Source organism: Pseudorasbora parva, chromosome 3 (genome assembly GCF_024679245.1).
Source record: "Pseudorasbora parva isolate DD20220531a chromosome 3, ASM2467924v1, whole genome shotgun sequence".
In the NCBI taxonomy this organism is placed as follows: Eukaryota; Metazoa; Chordata; class Actinopteri; order Cypriniformes; family Gobionidae; genus Pseudorasbora; species Pseudorasbora parva.
The window spans coordinates 63,122,177-63,138,792 of NC_090174.1; the positions used below are offsets into that span (position 1 = coordinate 63,122,177).

The 16,616-nt window shown below is 38.6% G+C and overlaps 1 protein-coding gene across 6 annotated transcripts in view; it reads left to right on the plus strand.

The window, feature by feature from the left end:
- cita (citron rho-interacting serine/threonine kinase a) overlaps positions 1-16,616 on the plus strand; it is a 196,765-nt gene that overhangs the window by 33,985 nt on the left and 146,164 nt on the right. For 5 of the 6 annotated variants that reach the window (XM_067439785.1, XM_067439788.1, XM_067439786.1 and 2 more), the window contains exons 6-9: positions 3,043-3,185; positions 3,658-3,751; positions 6,050-6,256; positions 10,785-10,938. In XM_067439785.1, the coding sequence (XP_067295886.1) occupies positions 3,043-3,185; positions 3,658-3,751; positions 6,050-6,256; positions 10,785-10,938 (598 nt within the window). Of the gene's footprint in view, positions 1-316; positions 440-3,042; positions 3,186-3,657; positions 3,752-6,049; positions 6,257-10,784; positions 10,939-16,616 lie in introns of those variants that run through there. The other variant, XM_067439790.1, reaches the window with a different exon arrangement.

The window sequence follows — 16,616 nt, forward strand, 5'->3', positions numbered from 1 at the left end:
CTATCTATCTATCTATCTATCTATCTATCTATCTATCTATCTATCTATCTATCTATCTGTCTGTCTGTCTGTCTGTCTGTCTGTCTGTCTGTCTGTCTGTCTGTCTGTCTGTCTGTCTGTCTGTCTGTCTGTCTGTCTGTCTGTCTGTCTGTCTGTCTGTCTGTCTGTCCATCCGTCCAATTTTTTATTTATTTATTTTTGTGCCATGAATTTCTTTTTAAATATCGGACAATATAAAAAGTGTATATTGTACACCTGTGACAGTCCCACATGCCGTCTTTCCCATCATTGCCAACAGTTTCCCCTAGTAAAGTTTGCCTCAGAGTGACTGCTTTCCCCCGGAGTGCCCGTGAAGAGCTTGTGAGGAAACATGAAGCTGTGCACCACTTCCAATCAAACTCTACTTCTGCCAAATGACACTCTCCATTTATAGCTTCAGGTGTGTTTATTGGATGCATACATTCTAAGATGTGTAATTAGTCTTGGTGAGACAAAGGAATCCGACATTTGATCTAAATGTGATCAAACGCAACATGCATAAATGATAAAAATGCCACATTATCGCCTCACATGCTTCAATCGGCTGAGTCTCGTGTTGATCAGCGCTTTCATCTTTAATTCCAGTTAAATCACTCTTTCTAAAAAGGACTTTTTGATGCATTAGTTAAACGAGACTCTCAGCGATGCTCAATTAGAGATGCAGCGCTGCTGTAAATCACCAAATGATCACAATCAATAATTAACAGTTTACATTTGCATCTTCATTGGTGTGCTGGAGTCCATCTCTCCGCTGGGTTTGTGGATGTTTGGGTCCTTTATAGAGTAATTAGAGTCAGCCTGCGGTGTGGTTACCGGCGGACGATCATCACTGCTATAAATAACACCATCCGTTCATTACCTGCAGCAGCGACCGCTTCTGTTCTCACTCATTCGTGCCTTTCCTTGGGTTTACGCCGACAGCACACTCTCAGTTTTGGCTAATTGTTTAATTAGGTGTAATCACAAGCTTTTGTTTAGAGACGAGTGTCTGCTAATTAAAGCCATGTGACTCGATCGATCATCTGTGATGGTTTGTGTTTGTTCGATGTGCAATCATAGATTCACTTACAGGTGATTATTACGTAATATCACGTTGCGAGATCTGCCGTGCAGCTGATGCTCAGGGTTTATTTTAAAACACATTATACAGTCTGGGAAATACAGAGGCTTCCGATACACTTTGTATGTTTAGCTTTGTGTTTTTATCAAGAAAGATTGAACACTTCACAAACAAAACGCATGACAAAAGTGTGTGCAGTTTCAAAACTCTAGTTGATTAAATGTAATTGTGCAAAAGTGACGGAGAAAAGATCCTGTTTTAGGGCTGCACAATGTTTGCATAAAAATTTAATTGATTTTTTTTTTAAAGCTCTATTATAATATTGTGTAGTATAATAATATAATAAAATGATATTAAAAAAGTATAATAAAATATAGTAGTTGTAATAATAATAATAATTATTTAAAATGCGAATTATTTTAAATCTATTTAACAATAATAATAATAATAATTAAAATGTGATTTTTATTTAAGATCTATATTTATTATTATAATAATATTGATAATATTTAAAGCGAGAATTATTTTAAAGCTCTTTATTTAAAATGCAATTTTTAAACCTCTATTTAATGATAGTAATAATACCATTGGTAGTAATAATAATGTTTAAAATGCTAATTATTGTAAAACTCTATTTAATAATAATAATATTGATAATATTTAAAGGGAGAATTGTTTTAAGGCTCTTTATAAAAATAATAATAGTAATATTAATTATATTTAAAATGCAATGTTTAAAGCTCTATTTAATAATAATAACAATAGCAGTAATAATACAAATATTTAAAATGCTAATTATTGTAAAACTATTTAATAATAATATTTATAATGTTTAAAATATTTATAGTATCTTTATATAATAATAATAATAATATTAATAATATTGATACTTAAAGGTCCCGTTCTTCGCGTGTTTTCGAAGCTTTGATTATGTTTACAGTGAGCAATATAACATGAGTTCATGTTTCGCGTGTAAAAACACAGTATTTTTCACACACATTCCTTATCTGTACAGCGCTGTTTCCTCTGTCCTATAAACGGCCTGATGATTTCCTTGTTCTATGAAGTCCCTCCTTCAGAAACACGTAACGAGTTCTGATTGGGCCAGCGCTTCCCGTGTTGTGATTGGACAGCAGCTTAGCGCACTTTGCCCGGAAGGGTCCCGCCTCTTACCATAACAGGGCGATGCAAGCGCTGAATCCACGCGGGAGAGCAACGAGACCACGCCCCCTATTTTGCGTGTTCTTGTGGGCGGAGCTTTAGTCAGCAAACGGTTCTAGTGATGTCATCACAGCAGGAAGTGCAGCGGTGTCGTCCAAACCGGCCGCTCGCTGTCGGCTTTGAAAGGGAACTTCTGTTAAATAAAATATCTCGCTTGGCATTGAACTTTGAGCTTTATAATTTTACAGGTATCATTTATGCTCCAACAGCAACATTACACACTAACTAAAGTTTGAAAGATGGAATCGCGAAGAACAGGACCTTTAAAGCTAGAATTATTTTAAAGCTATTTATAAAAATAATAATTTTACATTTATGCATTTAGCAGACGCTTTTATCCAAAGCGACTTACAACTCTGGAGAACAGGAAGCGATCCGTCAAGAAGAGGCAAAGAAACAAAAAGTGCCCTAAATACCAAGATTTGTATACAATTTGTATACGATAATAGTAATATAAATTTAAAATGCAATGTTTAAAGTTAAATTTAATAATAACAATAGTGGTAATATTTAAAACGCTAATTAATTAAAAGCTCTATTTAATAATAATAATAACAAAAGTAGTACTAGAAGTAATATTTCTTTTTTTTTTTATAATAACAATATTTAAAACACATATTTTAAAACTAAAACAATTGCTTTTAAATTAAATAAACGGATGAATGTGTCAGAATCAATCCGTTGTATCAAACGCGTCGTCTTCTGTGTGTGTGTGTGAGCAGGTGATGGAGTATCTGCCTGGCGGAGACCTCATGGCTTTGATGAACAGATATGAAGATCAGATTGACGAGTCCATGGCTCAGTTTTACCTGGCGGAGCTCGTGCAGGCCGTTCACTCGCTCCATCAGATGGGATACGTTCACAGGTACACACACACACACACACACACACACACACACACACACACACACACACACACACACACACACACACACACACTTTAGCTCACGCCACAGCCATGAACACGATTGGCTGCTCGCTGTTGCTGGTCACTGATGGGAGGGCCGTTCTCTTCTAGAGAGCATTTGATTGGACAGTATTTGAGTTAAGGATGGTGTCACTTTGTTTAATTTCCTTTTTTCCTGTAAAAGAAACATTAAATATGTCTATATCTAAATATAATTTATGTATTTTTATTTATTTTGGAAAAGTCTCTAATCTGTATATAATTTATATAAATTAAATAAATGTGTGTAAATAAATGTGTGTAAATAAATAAATAAAACTTTATATAAAAAATAGTAGTATTAATATTTAAAATGTGAATTATTTTTAAGCTCTATTTAATAATAATAATAATAGAGTGGTAGTAACTTGTTGTCTCTTTGTTTTGTCAGAGATATTAAGCCAGAGAACGTGCTGATCGACCGAACGGGTCACGTTAAACTGGCCGACTTCGGCTCGGCAGCGAGACTGACGGCGAACAGAACGGTAATGAGCATGAAGACTAGTGTTGTAGTCAAGACCAGCTTGACCGAGACCAGCTTGACCGAAACCAGCTAGACCGAGACCATCTTGACCGAGACCAAAACAAGACCAATACTTTGTGGGGTTGAGACCAAGACAAGACTTTGTGGGGTTGAGACCAAGACAAGACCAAGACTTTGTGGGGTTGAGACCAAGACCAAGACTTTAAGGGGTTGAGACCAAGACAAGACCAAGAATTTGTGGGGTTAAGACCATGACCAAGACTTTGTGGGGTTGAGACCAAGACCAAGACTTTGTGGGGTTGAGACCAAGACCAAGACTTTGTGGGGTTGAGACCAAGACCAAGACTTTGTGGGGTTGAGACCAAGACCAAGACTTTGTGGGGTTGAGACCGAGACAAGACCAAGACTTTGAGGGGTTGAGACAGAGGCAAGACCAAGACTTTGTGGGGTTGAGACTGAGATAAGACCAAGACTTTGTGGGGTTGAGACCAAGACAAGACCAAGACTTTGTGGGGTTGAGACCGAGACCAAGACCAAGACTTTGTGGGGTTGAGACCAAGACTTTGTGGGGTTGAGACCGAGACTTTGAGGGGTTGAGACCGAGGCAAGACCAAGACTTTGTGGGGTTGAGACTGAGATAAGACCAAGACTTTGTGGGGTTGAGACCAAGACAAGACCAAGACTTTGTGGGGTTGAGACCGAGACCAAGACCAAGACTTTGTGGGGTTGAGACCAAGACTTTGTGGGGTTGAGACCGAGACCAAGACTTTGTGGGGTTGAGACCGAGACAAGACCAAGACTTTGTGGGGTTGAGACCAAGACTTTGTGGGGTTGAGACAGAGACAAGACCAATACTTTGTGGGGTTGAGACCGAGACAAGACCAAGTCTTTGTGGGGTTGAGACCAAGACAAGACCAAGACTTTGAGAGGTTGAGACCGAGACAAGACCAAGACTTTGTGGGGTTGAGCCCGAGACAAGACCAAGACTTTGTGGGGTTGAGACCGAGACAAGACCAAGACTTTGTGTGGTTGAGACCGTGACTAGACCAAGACTTTGTGTGGTTGAGACCGAGACAAGACCAAGACTTTGTGGGGTTGAGACCGAGACAAGACCAAGACTTTGTGTGGTTGAGACCGAGACAAGACCAAGACTTTGTGTGGTTGAGACCGTGACAAGACCAAGACTTTGTGTGGTTGAGACCGAGACAAGACCAAGTCTTTGTGGGGTTGAGACCGAGACAAGACCAAGACTTTGTGGGGTTGAGACTAAGACTTTGTGGGGTTGAGACCAAGACCAAGACTTTGTGGGGTTGAGACCGAGACAAAACCAAGTCTTTGTGGGGTTGAGACCGAGACAAGACCAAGTCTTTGTGGGGTTGAGGCCAAGACAAGACCAAGACTTTGAGGGGTTGAGACCGAGACAAGACCAAGACTTTGTGGGGTTGAGCCCGAGACGAGACCAAGACTTTGTGGGGTTGAGACCGAGACAAGACCAAGACTTTGTGAGGTTGAGACCGAGACAAGACCAAGACTTTGTGGGGTTGAGACCAAGACTAAGACTTTGTGGGGTTGAGACCGAGACAAGACCAAGACTTTGTGGGGTTGAGACCGTGACAAGACCAAGACTTTGAGGGGTTGAGACTGTCACATGACCAAGACTTTGTGTGGTTGAGACCGAGACCAGACCAGCACTCCTTAAAATCATCTAAAATATCCATAACTGCTGTCTGAGAAATGACTTCGGATCGCATGTCAAACTACTGAAATCTCATGACATTGACGACCCGAATCATGGATCAATTCGCTGATTCATAACCGTTTGAATCTTTATTTGAGGACTGAAAACAAACCCGGAAGAGAAGCCAATGCTGAATAAAGTCGTAGTTTTTGTTATTTTTGGACCCAAATGTATTTTGGATGCTTCAAGAGACTCTAATTAACCCACTGATGTCTCATATGGACTACTGTGATGATGTTTTTATTCCCTTTCTGGACATGGACAGTATAGTGTGCATATACTTGCATACGCTCTCGGACTAAATATAAAATATCTTAAACTGTGTGTGAAGATGAACGGAGGTCTTACGGATGTGGAGCGACATTAGGGGGAGGAGTTAATGACAGACATTTCATTTTTGGGTGAACTAACCCTTTAAGACCGCTCTCGAGTACTACAACACTAGTGAAGACTTCATTCTGATGTCACACTATTCAGAGTAAACCCTTTCATGTGATGCTGAATAAATAGCTTTGCACATTTCATTTCGGTTAATCGAGTGGCGTGTTGTTATTGGAATAGGTGACGTGCTCCAAACTCCCGGTGGGAACACAAGACTTCCTGGCCCCTGAGATCCTGTCCGCGTTTAATGGAGGGACTTCGTGCAGCTTCGGCCCCGAGAGTGACTGGTGGTCCCTGGGCGTCATCGCTTATGAGATGATCTACATGAAATCGCCCTTCGCTGACGGCACGTCCACAAAAACCCTCAACAACATCATGAACTTCCAGGTGAGTCTAGCAGCTTTATTAGCAACTCCCAAGATATAATAACTACTGTGGTGGTTATAAATGCAGAGGTGGACAAACTACACAACTTCATTACTTGAGTAAAAGTAACAGTACTGCTGGTCAAATATTACTCCGTTACAAGTGAAAGTTGTAAAAACAGATTTTACTGCAGTAAAAGTACAGAAAGTATTTGATTTTAAAAGTACTTAACCTGTTAAGCTGATTTCTAAATTTTGAAAAAATCCTAAGAAATGTATACTCAGACTAAAACAAATACAGTTTGTGAATCCTTTGCACTAAAAGCATAATTATGGTCTCATTTGAAAGCAGACACCTGGCAGTTTACTGTAAAGTCAAAATGATAATATTTTTTATAATAAAAAAAGCTATAATAAGCTTCAAAGTTTTGTAAAGTTATTAGAAATTTATTTGTATGATATATCTTTATGAAAATAAAATTGAAGTGGGCCTTGGAGAAATCTAGAAATGCACTACAGCTAAAGCCACAAGTCTGACCATGTTATATTTCAGATCTGAAGATGATCAGTCTAAAACTCTGAATTTTATTAAACGTTTTACAAGATCGTTTCATGTGATTTTATTTTGAGATATCGCTGAAATATCAACTGATGTTTATTGCCACATCTTCTCAGCTTTCAGTCGCTGTATTGCCTCTATTGTTTAGAGGTGCAAACTGCCCCATTCAGTTTGTCTCCCCGGCATTCACACTTCTGCGGACTGGTTATGGCTCCAATTATTATTCTTTTGTCTGCATTATAATTACTAACGATTCTCTATTCAAACTGTTCTATTCAAACCTCATTTCTAAATCAAACCTCTCACTTTACCCTCACTGAGACTCTATTGAATGCATTTCGTCCAAATAAGCATTTCAGTAGTTTTACATTTAGAAAATGTTCATAAAAATAAAGTATTTACTCAGTGGCAGGTGCATCTAGGGCAAGCTAGCATGTTAGCTTAGCACACCAGCAAAACAACAATTTATACGATTAAAATCATGTTTTATTCAAAACTTGCTTCATATCACTTTATATTTTATATGTAGAGTGTTTTATATAACAATATGTGATCTCATATAGCTTCGGGTCAAAAAATCTGACAGAAAATATACAATGCTAAAAGCTATGTGGAATAGCATTGCATTATAAATATCATCTATTATGAAACCACCTAACATGGCATAAAGAACACAGACCAACCATATATTGCCGCGATTGTGTGTTTATTGTCTTAAAACGTGTTTATCTGCATAAAATAGCGATCTGACGATCCCAGGGAGCTGTGTGGATATGTCCATATGTCAGATACTTCCTGAATGTCACATGGTGTGTCTGTTCTTCATGTGTTCCCCATGGGGTGAATTTTCAGTAGTACAGCTTTCCAGCGCCCTCCGGCTGCCAGAATGAATTGAAAACACAGCATATCACAGTCTACTGCGCTCATAATCACACATCCGCGGATTTTGGATAAATATTGAATAAATAATACTTCTCTGTATAGAAATTTGACTCAAACATGAGAGAATCTATCAATATTTCTCCACATCTGCACACATTTGAAGTAAAAGCCCTGAGGGAAGTTGTTTTGTCGAGTGTCTTCATGACGACCAAGGAGGATTTTTTTATGAATGGGAGCAAATGACGCGCATATTACAATCAAAAGGTAGCGACGCCCAAGATCATATTCATAACTCCTGGAACATATTAACACATTACGGTCACTATAAGACTTTGAGAATAAAACAGAGGTAAAAAAATTAAACTTTAGTCTTAGATCTTTTTGATGATGTATAGTTTGTCAAGGTAATTACTTACATCTGATAGTAATTTTGAGCTAATTTAAACAAAGAGACCTTCAGTGCGTCCTCGTCCTCGTGACGGTTATCAGGTTAAGTATCAAAAGTAAATGTCCTTCTTTATGTCGCCGCATTATTGTATTATAGTTGTATAAATGCACATTATGCCATCATGGTTTAAGCCAGTCAGTGACGCTCCATCTGACACACTAGCAGACGACTAACTTAAACTCATTTAAATACTTGTAGAAAAGTTACAAAGCTGCTGTCACTTTAAGGCCGAATGCACGGATCCAATACACTGATACACATCTGATATTCTCACACTGTTCACCTTCACTGAAGACAGAATCAACTTTGTTTATGTGAATCCTCCACTAAATGAGCATTTGGACATCCGTCTTCTTCCATTTTGCTCTAAACTATAAATCAGTGTTTAATAAATGCTGTGAAATCATTGAACTTCACGAGACTCTACAAGAGTGATTCCTGAAAGGCTTTCTGCAAAAACCCAAACACCTTTAAAAGAAGAAAAAAATCATCACTGACTTTCAAAGCTGCGACAGAAACGACTTTCCACTTCGAGGACCTTGATAGAAATGTAGTGGAGTAAAGAGGACGATATTTGTCTTTCAGATGGAGTGAAGTTAAAGTCAGAAGATTACAGAAAAAATAATACTCCAGTAAAGCACAGAGACTCAAACAGTGAACTTCAGTACAGGACTCAAGTAAATGTGTTTAGTGGCTGTCCAGCTCTGTATAAATGCATAAATAAAGAAGCATATTTAAATATTTAAAAATCTTGTTCAACATCAAGACTTTAACACTTTCACTGCCAGTGTAAAGTGTAAAAAATTGATTTTTTTTTAATGAATATCGTAGCATGCAATATATCAGAAGTGCTGACCCTCTTCTTTTAAACAAAAGAACCGTTTTATTCTAGCTTCATGCATTCCTTTTTTATCAACACTTGAATATGAGTAAGTTTAAAAGCAACATTTTGAACAAAAAGCTGAGAAAATCAGGTGTTTGTGAAAGACTGACTCCAGATCAGTTTCAGAGATGATCAAACACAGATGAGGAGATAGAGTCCATCTACACCTCTAATGCTTCAGCCCTGGTCCACATCTCATTCACTAACATCAGATAGTTTTGATTAAAATTCCGTTTAAAGGGTTAGTTCACCCAAAAATGTAAATTGTGTGATTAATTCCTCCTGTGGTTGGCCAGCCGTCAGACCTCCGTTCATCTTCACACACAGATGAAGATATTAGTGTTGAAATCCGATGGCTCAGAAAGGCCTTCATTGACACCAATGTCATTTCCTCTCTCAAGACCCATAAAGGCACTAAAGACGTCGTTACAAAGCCCATCTCACTACAGCGGCTCTACAATCATTGATGAAGAGGCCAGAATAGTATTTAGTAACTATTCTTTAGTAACTTATTATTTAGTAACTAGTTGACCAATACAGAATAGCACTTACTGATCACCACAGCAACGACCAAAAGCGCACACTCCTGGATCATATCTACGTCTCTCATCCGGATTTGTGCCTTCAGGCGGGTATGTTACATAGTTATCATAACTATCAGAATCCAGTGTTCTGTATATTGCGTACGTGAGTTTTTGTTGTAGATGGCTATTGCTGCGTGTTTAGCTAGAATACAAAACCAACCCATTGGGCCACTGAATCTGCATTAATGACAACAGCTGGGGCAACAGCCTTAGTCCTAATGGGTTGTAGCTATCATAGCTATCAAAATCCAGTGTTCGGCACTTTGCGGACGTGAGTTTTTGTTGTAAATGTCTGTCTTAAAAAAAAAAAAAAAAAAAAAAAAAAAATTGTTGTGTATTGTGCTAATTAATTGAGATTTCTTACAGCTCTTACAGGTTTTTGGCCTTGTCTGTTCCGTTGCTTCTATTACTCTCCCCTTTTTTGTAAGTCGCTTTGGATAAAAGCGTCTGCTAAATGATTAAATGTAAATGTAAATGTAAATAACGACTTGTATAGTGATTGCCGATTTCAAAACAAAGCTTCAAACGGTTATGAATCAGTGAATCGATTCATGATTCGGATCGCCAAAGTCACGTGATTTCAGCAGTTTGACAAGCGATCCGAATCATGAATCGATTCATGAGTCATAACGGTTCGAAGCTTTGTTTTGAAATCGGCCATCACTATATAAGTCGTTATTTCTTTTCTTTTTTTTGCACACAAACTATTCTGGCCTCTTCATCAATGATTGTAGAGCCGCTGTAGTGAGATGGGCTTTGTAACGACGTCTTTAGTGCCTTTATGGGTCTTGAGAGAGGAAATGACATTGGTGTCAATGAAGGCCTTTCTGAGCTATCGGATTTCAAGTAAGTAAATAATGACAATTTTCATTTTTGGGTGAAATAACCCTTTAATGTTGATTACCACGTTATTTTTCATATGCATATGATTACATGTGATCGCTTGTTTTTCTGCGTTTTCCTCACGTGTGTTTTGATCAGGAGATTCAGGACTCATTCAGAAGATGCGTAATAGCGCCCCCTAGCGTCTGACAGTGAAGACGCGTACATTTCCGTGTTTAGCCAGAAAAGCGTTTTCTCATAAATAACGAAAAATTTCGTGTTTGGTGGGGAAAGAGTTAAAAGGATTTGATTTATGTATTAGTAAATTATATGTTTAATTAAATTGCTTTCTTGTGTGTGTTTTGCTCACAGCGCTTTCTGAAGTTCCCTGAGGAACCTAAAGCCAGCGCTCAGTTTATCGACCTGCTCCAGAGTTTGTTGTGTGGATCGCGGGAGCGTTTGGGATACGAAGGTTTGCGGTCGCATCCGTTCTTTTCCTCCGTTGACTGGACCAACCTGAGACACAGTGAGTAACTGCGTTCTTACCACGTCAAAATTTGCTCTGTATGATTTAGACTTTAGATGTTTTTGCTTCCTCATATTCCAGATTTTTCAAATATTGTCCTAACAAACCATACATTAGTGGAGAGATTATTTATTCAGCTTCAGATGATCTATAAATCCCAATTTCAAAATATTGACCCTAACGACTGGTTTTGTGGTCCAGGGTCACAAATCGGCATTGTTTTGAGCAAATTGATTGCATTACCGCTGGAAAACAAGTGTTCTAGCGTGAAAATGCTGTCTGTAAATAGTGCCGCGCGCCTTGTTATCAAACCCGCCACATCAATAATCAACCTCTCCTCTGTTTTACTTAGGAAATAATGTGGTCGGAAAGTTTACAGAACTGCTTTTTCTGGGATCCTCTCTTGCAGGACTTCTGCATTCCCATTGGCTGCTGCCGAACCGCATCTTATCTCATTAGCATAACGTTGACCAAACTTCAACTCTCCTCGACGGCCAAATCGTCTAAGAAGCGCCACACCGGAGCTCACATGTAAGGGATAATGTACATCCAGCCGGTTGTTATCGCAGAATAAACCCCGACAGAGTGATCAGTCTTGTGTTACTCTGAAGGCGTTTATTCTGCGATAACAACCGGCTGGGTGGACATTATCCTGCTTATTACACGGCTACTTGTCTCAAGTAAAATGGACACAAAATATTGTCTTGCGTTTAAATACGCAAACCTTCCGTAAAGAAAAAGTTCCAAACTGCTTTAAGCCTTTATCTGCTGCTGAAAAGATTTGTTTGTCATATGAATGATGAAAGGGTTAGTTCACCCATAAATGAAAATTAGCCCATGATTTACTCACCCTTGAGTCATTCTAGGTGTGTGACATTCATCTTACAGACGAATAAAATTGGAGTAATATTTAAAAAAGTCCTGGCTAATCCAAGCTTTGGTAGTAGTTGTAGCTCTGTTTTTGAAATCCATAAAAATGCAGCCGTCCGTCAAAAAACGTGCTCCACACGGCTGCGATGGGTTACATTTACATTTGGCAGATGCTTTTATCCAAAGCGACTTACACTGCTTTCAAGGTACACATTTTACATTATTGTCAGTTCTCAATTCTTAGTTAGAGGCCTTCTGATTTGAATCGACGCGTTTGTGTAAGAGAAATATCCATATTGAAAACTTTATAAAGTAAACTCTTGAAGTCTTTCATTGTAACCCTTGGCGGTTAAGTTTTTTACAGCCACAAGATGGCGCCAGACAATCAATGACAGCGTTAAGCATAGAATTAGTACCGGTCAAGATAACTCACAGAACCCGGATGAGCGGTGTTATGCATTTTTGGTGTTTGTTATCTGGGAATAACATAACGCTGTAATGCGCGATTGACCAATCAGAATCAAGTATTTCACAGAGCCGTGTAATAACTGGGAATAACGCACGGCTGGAATGCGCGATTGACCAATCAGAATCAAGTATTTCACAGAGCCGTGTAATAACTGGGAATAACACACGGCTGGAATGCGCGATTGACCAATCAGAATCAAGTATTTCACCGAGCCGTGTAATAACTGGGAATAACACACGGCTGGAATGCGTGATTGACCAATCAGAATCAAGTATTTCACCGAGCCGTGTAATAACTGGGAATAACGCACAGTTGAAATGCGCGATTGACCAATCAGAATCAAGTATTTCACCGAGCCGTGTAATAACTGGGAATAACACACGGCTGGAATGCGCGATTGACCAATCAGAATCAAGTATTTCACCGAGCCGTGTAATAACTGGGAATAACACACGGCTGGAATGCGCGATTGACCAATCAGAATCAAGTATTTCACCGAGCCGTGTAATAACTGGGAATAACGCACGGTTGAAATGCGCGATTGACCAATCAGAATCAAGTATTTCACCGAGCCGTGTAATAACTGGGAATAACACACGGCTGGAATGCGCGATTGACCAATCAGAATCAAGTATTTCACCGAGCCGTGTAATAACTGGGAATAACGCACGGCTGGAATGGCGATTGACCAATCAGAATCAAGTATTTCACCGAGCCGTGTAATAACTGGGAATAACACACGACTGGAATGCGCGATTGACCAATCAGAATCAAGTATTTCACCGAGCCGTGTAATAACTGGGAATAACGCACGGCTGGAATGCGCGATTGACCAATCAGAATCAAGTATTTCACCGAGCCGTGTAATAACTGGGAATAACGCACGGCTGGAATGCGCGATTGACCAATCAGAATCAAGTATTTCACCGAGCCGTGTAATAACTGGGAATAACACACGGCTGGAATGCGTGATTGACCAATCAGAATCAAGTATTTCACCGAGCCGTGTAATAACTGGGAATAACACACGGCTGGAATGCGCGATTGACCAATCAGAATCAAGTATTTCACCGAGCCGTGCAATAACTGGGAATAACGCACGGCTGGAATGCGTGATTGACCAATCAGAATAAAGTATTTCTCCGAGCTGTGTAATAACTGGGAATAACACACGGCTGGAATGCATGATTGACCAATCAGAATAAAACATTTCACAGAGCCGTGTAATAATGAAAATAAAAGGCTTCCGATTTTCTTCCGGCGCCGGTGTGAACACACGGTAAAACCTTCATCCGCTCTGTGACGCACAATGTAATTTTTCCATGTGTCTGTTAATTACGGGTTATTAATCCTTAGACTGACTCGCTGCTATTTCTGTAGCCTTTAAAGTGATTAATTGTCTTGTGTAATTGCTGGATTTGTTATAGTGTCTCGGTGCACAGATTGCTCTGCAGGTTTAAGTGAAACACACAGGATCTGAATTAATTCATTAAGCTTGTGGTGTAAAGCTCAGAGTCTCTGGATCTGCTTTAAGGCTTTAGGGCTGTTAGCTCCGGTTGTGCGGCTCACGCATTATCTTAAATCGCTGTGTTAGTACTTACAATAGTATTGATACATTTCTTATTATCAGTGTTGAAAACTATGATAGATTTTATTTTTCAGCATTCTTTGATGAATAGAAAGTTCAAAAGAACTGCATTTATTTGAGATTAATCTTTTTTTAACATTACAAATGTCTTTACTGTCACTTTTTGTCAGTTTTGTGTCCTTGCTTATATCTTTCTCCAAACTTTTAAATGATAGTTTATCAGGGTTTCCCCACAAATATGAAGCAGGACAACTGTTTTCAACACTGATAATAATCATAAGTGTGTGTTGATCATCAGATCCTCATATGAGATAGATTAGTGAAGGATCATGTGACACTGAAGACTGGAGTAATGATGATAAATTCAGCTTTGATCACAAGAATAAATTACACTTTACTATATATTCACATAGAAAACAGATGATTTACATTATAAAAATATTTCACTTTTTTTAACCATATTTTGAATCAAATAAATGCAGCCTTGGTGAGCAGAACTTCCAAAAACATCGACAAACATTATTATTCCAAACTTTTCACTGGAAAATCGGTTGTCCATATGATGGCATTCACTCTGATAACACACACACACACACACACACACACACACTTGGGCGACTGGTGGATTTCTGGAATTAGTCAGATTATAGACTGTGCAGGTGTTCTCACAGAGAGAAGCTCTTAGATCAGTCGCATGGCCAAACCATAATGAGATCACACACACACACACACAAAAAGAAATGCAGCAATGTCTTGCTCATCATCAGGAGTTTCCTGCAGGGTTTAACCCTTGGACTGTTGCCGTATGAACAACTTGACAGAAACCAATTTGTTTCAAAGGGTTTGTAATAAGGAGTCAAAGCTCTTTCTCACTAAGGCTGGATGATATAGCTAAACTTATGTCTCGATATTTTTCAAAATTTCAAATGTTTTTGCATTTGCTTTTTATAATTAGTTTTTTTTGCCTGCCCTGGAAAAACAACAACATTATTTAATTAAAAATTACAAACAGTACTGATGTGCGGATCACGATTATATCTCCGGATACTGTGGATAAAAGATGGTGTAAACTTGCCTCGCAGCGTCTGAAACACACTTTGCCTCGTACACACATGATTAAAGATGGTGTAAACTTGCGTTGCAGCATCTGAAACACACTTTACCTCATACAAACGATTTAAAATTGTGTAAAACTTGCTTCACAGCATCTGAAACACACTTTACCTCATACAAACGATTTAAAATTGTGTAAAACTTGCTTCACAGCATCTGAAACATAATTTCCTTCGTACACACATGATTACAAATGGTATAAACTTGCGTTGCACCATCTGAAACACACTTTGCCTCATACACACATTATTAAAAATGGTGTAAATTTTGTGTTGCAGCATCTGAAAGACACTTTACCTCAAACACACTATAATTAAAAAAAAAACTATAATTAGTTTTTTTTGCCTGCCCTGGAAAAACAACAACATTATTTAATTAAAAATTACAAACAGTACTGATGTGCGGATCACGATTATATCTCCGGATACTGTGGATAAAAGATGGTGTAAACTTGCCTCGCAGCATCTGAAACACACTTTGCCTCGTACACACATGATTAAAGATGGTGTAAACTTGCGTTGCAGCATCTGAAACACACTTTACCTCATACAAACGATTTAAAATTGTGTAAAACTTGCTTCACAGCATCTGAAACACACTTTACCTCATACAAACGATTTAAAATTGTGTAAAACTTGCTTCACAGCATCTGAAACATAATTTCCTTCGTACACACATGATTACAAATGGTATAAACTTGCGTTGCACCATCTGAAACACACTTTGCCTCATACACACATTATTAAAAATGGTGTAAATTTTGTGTTGCAGCATCTGAAAGACACTTTACCTCAAACACACTATAATTAAAAAAAAACTATAATTAGTTTTTTTTGCCTGCCCTGGAAAAACAACAACATTATTTAATTAAAAATTACAAACAGTACTGATGTGCGGATCACGATTATATCTCCGGATACTGTGAATAAAAGATGGTGTAAACTTGCCTCGCAGCATCTGAAACACACTTTGCCTCGTACACACATGATTAAAGATGGTGTAAACTTGCGTTGCAGCATCTGAAACACACTTTACCTCATACAAACGATTTAAAATTGTGTAAAACTTGCGTTGCAGCATCTGAAACACACTTTACCTCACACACATGATTAAAAATGGTGTAAAACTTGCGTCGCAGCATCTGAAACACCCTTTACCTCGTACATACATGATTAATATTGGTGTAAAACTTGCGTCGCAGCATCTGAAACACACTTTACCTCATACACACATGATTAATAATGGTGTAAAACTTGCGTCGCAGCATCTGAAACACACTTTGCCTCGTACACACATGATTAATAATGGTGTGAAACTTGCGTCGCAGCATCTGAAACACACTGCCTTGTACACACATGATTAAAAATGGTGTGAAACTTGCTTCGCAGCATCTGAAACACACTTTACCTCAAATATAAATGATTAAAAATGGTGTAAACTTGCGTCGCAGCATCTGAAACACACTTTACCTCATACATAATGATTAAAAATGGTGTAAAACTTGCATCGCAGCATCTGAAACACACTTTGCCTCGTACACACATGATTAATAATGGTGTAAAACTTGCGTCGCAGCATCTGAAACACCCTTTACCTCGTACATACATGATTAATATTGGTGTAAAACTTGCGTCGCAG